The sequence below is a fragment of the Triticum aestivum genome, chromosome 6B (assembly GCF_018294505.1).
Source record: "Triticum aestivum cultivar Chinese Spring chromosome 6B, IWGSC CS RefSeq v2.1, whole genome shotgun sequence".
Classification (NCBI taxonomy): domain Eukaryota; kingdom Viridiplantae; phylum Streptophyta; class Magnoliopsida; order Poales; family Poaceae; genus Triticum; species Triticum aestivum.
Window position 1 is genome coordinate 257,542,956 of NC_057810.1, and position 6,000 is coordinate 257,548,955.

At 46.2% G+C, this 6,000-nt stretch overlaps 1 protein-coding gene across 1 annotated transcript; it reads right to left on the reverse strand.

Annotated features, from left to right (window-relative positions):
• Positions 1-1,012: 1,012 nt before the first annotated feature.
• Positions 1,013-3,719, reverse strand: LOC123134049 (uncharacterized). Its single transcript, XM_044553400.1, has 5 exons — positions 3,582-3,719; positions 2,539-3,016; positions 2,248-2,449; positions 1,511-1,581; positions 1,013-1,356 (listed from the first exon to the last, which is right to left on the reverse strand). The coding sequence occupies exons 1-5, from the start codon at positions 3,649-3,651 to the stop codon at positions 1,353-1,355; spliced, it is 825 nt and encodes a 274-aa protein (XP_044409335.1). The 5' UTR covers positions 3,652-3,719; the 3' UTR covers positions 1,013-1,352.
• Between the last annotated feature and the right edge of the window lie 2,281 nt (positions 3,720-6,000).

Below are 6,000 nucleotides of genomic sequence, written 5' to 3' on the forward strand. Positions count from 1 at the left end.
TCCTACATACTACATACTACGTACTACCCTAGCTAATCTTCGTCGTCGAAGATATCGACGGCAGCGGTGCCGGGCGTCAGCGAGACGGGCGGGTAGGAGGGCTCCGGCTCATCCTCCTCCTACCCGACCTCATCCATGTAGGCAAGCATCTCCGCCTCCTCCGCGGCCTCCATCTCCTGGCGGCGACAGCGTCTGGCCTCTGCAGGCGACTCCGAGCGGAGGGAATCGAGGATGGTCTGCTGCTCCGCCTGCAGATGCGCGTCGCAAGCGTCCCCCACATCCTCATCCCCCGGCTCATCCTCTTCCTCCTCCTCCTTCTCCTCCTCCACCTCCTCCTCCTCCTCCTCCGGATCCACTGCATCCAGAGATAGCCCCGCGGCGATCCGGGCTTCGCGCCTTGCCCGGATCTGGTCAAGAAGTTTGAGTCAGTGCTCCGGCGTTAGAAATGGCTGCCTCCTTACCCGAAAGCATGGGGGGCATGGCTACTAGGTGGATGGGGGGGTGGAAAGTGGCGGCGGTGGCGGACAGGCGGAGGAAAATTTGGATGGTAGGGTTTCGGTGCCGCTGGTTGATTTAAATAGCCGGGCTAGGCACTACATGGCCCGCCGGAGCGGCGCCACATGCCGACATCATTCCGACGAAGGAGACGAGCTTCGGACCGCCAGTTTTCTGGGCATTTCCACGTGGGACCCCGTCGTCAGTCCGACGTGGCGGGCGTGCCGGCCGCCCTCATATCTGCCATATATTTAGGTTGGATATGAGGGGGTGTCGGTCAGCCTGGGCGTTTGAGACACGTTTGAGACGCTCGTCTGTGTCTGATTTTCGTGACCGGGCGTGTCGTCCGGGCATTTGAGGCCGGTTTGGTGTGCCCGCCGTACATGCTCTTAGCTGGGCAACTCGCGTGAAGATTTGTGGACTAAAAGGCTTTTCGTTTGTGAATTTGAAGTTTCAATTTTCTAATGGGTTCAAGCACACGATGACCAACATACAAGTACATGGCAGCAAAAAATCGTTGGGTTCACTGCTCCGCCCTGCGACAAACCTATAACTAATGAAGTTATTGAAGTTACATCATACTCATTGTTCTTTCAAATAGCGTCAGAAGCAATGTGAAGTTCAAAAGAAGTACTAGTACAACACAGCAACATTGCTAAAGTTCCACGACACCAACTACACGAACTTCAGTGCGACAGCCAACAGAAGGTTCATTACTTTTACAAGAACAAGAACATAAATTAATCTTCATCTTCTTAGCACAAAGAAAGAGCGAGTGAGTCTTCCCCACTTCTTTGTCTTCACTAGCCCTCTTCTTATCTGTTTGCTCTTCATTGTTAACTTCTTAAGTTGACAGCTCAACTGCGAAAATAGTGTAGTATCTAGTGATGCATTTGTTGAAAAAAAGCAGGAACTGGTCATAAGACTAGTAAGAAACATGTACACTCGAGTATCAGCTTCACGAAAGAGAATATCTGTACATAATTTATGTATTGTAGTAGGAAGAAGTACGTACCGTTTGCTTTTGCCACCATGGCTGAACTTCTCATAGACCTTTTCAACCAACTGCTCAATGGTATTGCTATCCTAAAAAAAATTTAAACAGAGGGATCTTATCAAAAAAGAGGCATGGAATTAATTATTTATTTGCATATTAAAAAGAATGTAAAGAACCATTGTGTACCAACACCTGAAGAAAACATTTTTTTACCATTTCCAGAAATTCTAACACAAGATCTTTAACATTATCAGAAATTGTAAAACAAGACACATGCGAAAATTGTATAAACTAATCTTTTAATAGCGGGCTATGACGTTCTATGTTTGACGCTAAATTTGCGCTACAACATGCGAAATCATACACGATGCATTTAGGGTGATGCCTCTCCAAACGACATAGCTACGCCATAGTGTCGGGATATCACAGTATATAAAATTATAATTGAGATGGAAAAAATATACCAAAGAGAGGACACTATTGCTCTTAGGCATGCACAAGTTTACCTCAAGCCCTCAAGCTCACAAGGTGTCACGCTTTTGTCCAATGTATTCCCTCAGTTTCTAATATAACCCCTTTTATAGATTGCAATACGGACTATATAGACATATTTTAGAATGTAGATTCAACTATTTTTGCTTCGTATGTAGTTCATATTGAAATCCCTAAAAGCTTCATATTTAGGAACGTAGGGAGTTTGAGTTTCAGATTGACCGAACAGAGGGTTTCATTTTCATAATTGGGAAAGTACTTACTTCTCCATCTCTAAGCCATCTTTTCAGCCGTACCAGCAGTGTATCAGCAGAGGCAGCCTCCCTCATAGTTTTGTCAGTAGCTAGGTGTATGCCAACGACCTTACCCATTTCATTAAACAATGGGGAACCTGATATACCTGCTGTGGTGCTACAACTATTTATAAGGTTCAGCTTGTACTTCGTCTCATGAAATGGTTCATCTCTGCAATCAAAAGAAACGAATGTAATTTTCCTACAGTCTCACTATGTGATGATAACCAACTGGTCATCGGATGTCATAAGTGTACTTACACTATTTCTCCTGGAAGGATTGTTGGTTCTTTCACCAATACCAGGTCCTCCAGTGGTTGATCGACTTGTACTTTTGGGCAGCTGAACCCAAGTACTGCAACCAGGTCAAAACGCGATGGTTCTTCCGATTTGGGACAGAACATGGGAAGTTCTTGTAATACGGGAACATTCTTGACCGAAAATAATAAAAGGTCAAGATCTGAATCTCGGTAGTGAATCATGTCAATGGGATAGTCTTTTGTTCCATTGTACAATCTAATTGTTGCATCTTTTGGATTGCGACCCAGATTATGGTTGCACGTGACAAAAAAACTCCTCTCTGCACGTGAAAGCACCACGAGAGCATTGCTAGTGTATATAGCTTCCTTCTTTTTCTTAGTCCCCCTTGTCCGGATAATCCTCACCACACTACGAAACCATGGGCGTACTGCGTTGACCAGCTTTTGGTATTCATCTTCTGTCAAGCAAGAACGAGTACCTACATATGATGTGAAAAAAGTATATATAATCTCTTAAGCTAATGAGCTAAGTAGTGCAAGTTGTATCATAACTACTGGCAAACCCAGCAAAAAAAGGCAAAAAAAAAATAGGCCAGCAAATATTTTTTGGATCAAGTCAAACATGGAGTCGTGGTAATCCTACGCCCACACCTAATAGTACCGGGGGCGTATCAAAAAAATTGCGGGCTCTCTACAAAATACGGAATCAGTCCCCGTTTCTGCTAGACCTAGTCATACGAAGTTGCATGTAATATTGTAAAATCTTCTTTTTTGCGGGCTAATATTGTAAAATCTTTGAGAATTAATCTCAAGAAAATCCAGTCTTCCGTCCATACATGGAACAGAGAAATGTTTTCCGGCATTCTACACCACACAAATCGAAACAGAGAAGAAAGAACATGCAAGCAATTTGACCAGAAAAACAAGAAAGTCCGATTTGCAAGGATATACAGACCACCTAAAAACAACACTTTTCCCACATCGTTCACCAATGAACACCTACTATTACCTCCGAAAACACATCTGTTGAGATTATATACGTACCGGCCGACGAACTACCGGCTGCTGTTCCACTTGAACCCGCGGCAACTGCACCTCCACCATTGTCCTCCATTTTTCTTCTTCTCTAGATTTGAACACCAGTGCGGGGAGAAAGGAGGGCAGCTAGGGACTGAAGTATAGTGATGCACCGGACAGCGTCCTTCACCGGAAGAGAAGTTAATATTACATTTACTGATGGTTTCCCATTTGGGAAAAGTCCAGCTACTGCTTCTGGCTATCTGCGCTTATAATGCATCCAAATATCGCAAGGGCATTGAAGGGCGGTAGGTCTTGCATATTCACTCTATTTTTTACAAGCCAAGCTTTTATCTATTTGATGAAAGCCGGATATTATTCGTGGACTATGAACGGACACATTTAGTCGTTTGGTGTTGAGCCCCTTATCATTCCTATAAGACGTGCATGTAACAATCTTCTCTTCTCATGCCCCCCCAAAAAAAAAATTCTTCTCTTGTCAGGCTATAATGATTATCTATTAGTATCATCACTAAAAATTAATGTTTAATTAAATAAAAGCGTACATGCAACCGCAAAAAATGAAATAATGTCCATGAGATGAGGAATACATATGCTACAATTACTCCTAGAAAGGATGTTGGAGTACCCACCTCCTGGGGTGCTTCATGGGTGAGAGTGCACTCTGCGCCATCTCTTTCCTGGTGGCGTGCTGCATGGGCCTCTCAGGGGCTCTCCATGCCATCCTACCTGCACGGCCGGCGCGCGCCCGCCACGGGGGTCCACAACAGGTGGATCACCAGCACACGCGGGGTCACCGTCTTGTGGTGTTCTTGGTCGCGTGCGACGGCTTAGCCGAACCAGCCTGTTGACGTCCTTCGTCACGTGTCGGCTAGTTTGTTCATGCCAGGCGGGCGGATTGCTCCCTGTGCTCTGTCGTCCGATTTGCTCGAATGGTGTGCACCAGGGCGGCCTGCCCCGGGGGTGCATGACGGGCGGACTGAGGGTGCCACCGTCATGTGGTGATTTTGGTCACACCTGCGTCTGAGGTCTCGCGCGATGGCCCATGGACGCCTGGCCAACATGAGTCCTCCTATTAGCCTCGTTCACCTCCCACGAACTCCGTCGCTTGCACAAGATGGCCACGTGCCCGCAACCGGGTCGGTATGTGTCGTTCGCGAGAGTTGTGCACGCGCATCTTTCACACCCTGCTTCATCACTAGTAGAAAAAGAGACTTCCGTCCAGCCTCATTAGTCGCGAAACTGTAGGAACCGCGACTAATGAAGTCTTCAGTCGCGGTTCGGCAGATGAACCGCGACCAAATGCCTGGGCCCAGGGCGCTCGCGGGCATTAGTCGCGGTTGGCCAGGCCAACCGCGAAACAAACATGACATGAAGTGTTGGAGCCACACTCCTCGATCGCGGTTAGCAACTTGATGAACCTTTGATGTGTCATTGATAAAATATGCATGTGTGCAGTTCATTGTTTAATTTATATTATTTGTAGCTAGTTAGTTTAACAAATGCATGATGGTTAATTATATATTTTATATTATAATAATGCAGATGAATCGGCAATGGATGTACGGTAACCGACTCTCCGGCGAGTTCACTACGGGTTTGAAAGATTTCCTCGTAGTGGCTAATGCGAACAAGCAGGGGGGTTTTGTTATCTGTCCATGTGTTATCTGTAAGAATCAGAAGGGTTACTCTTCCTCAAGAGATGTTCACATGCATCTGCTTCGGCACGGTTTCATGCCAAGCTATAATTGTTGGACCAAGCATGGAGAAAGAGGGGTTATAATGGAAGAAGATGAAGAAGGGGATGATTTCATCGATGAAAGCTATCTTGCTCATTTCGGTGATACTTTCATGGAGGATGCTGAAGGTGAAGGGGAAGGTGAAGAAGAGGCACGTGATGATCCCGTTGATGATCTTGGTCGGACCATTGCTGATGCACGGAGACGCTGCGAAACTGAAAAGGAGAGGGAGAATTTGGATCGCATGTTAGAGGATCACAGAAAGGCGCTGTACCCCGGATGCGATGATGGTCTGAAAAAGCTGGGCTGCACACTGGATTTGCTGAAATGGAAGGCAGAGGCAGGTGTAGCTGACTCGGCATTTGAAAACTTGCTGAAAATGTTGAAGAATATGTTTCCAAAGGATAACGAGTTGCCCGCCAGTACGTACGAAGCAAAGAAGGTTGTCTGCCCTCTAGGTTTAGAGGTTCTGAAGATACATGCATGCATCAACGACTGCATCCTCTACCGCGGTGAATACGAGAATTTGAATGAATGCCCGGTATGCACTGCATTGCGTTATAAGATCAGAGGCGATGACCCTGGTGACGATGTTGAGGGCCAGAAACCCAGGAAGAGGGTTCCCGCCAAGGTGATGTGGTATGCTCCTATAATACCACGGTTGAAACGTCTGTTCAGGAACAAAG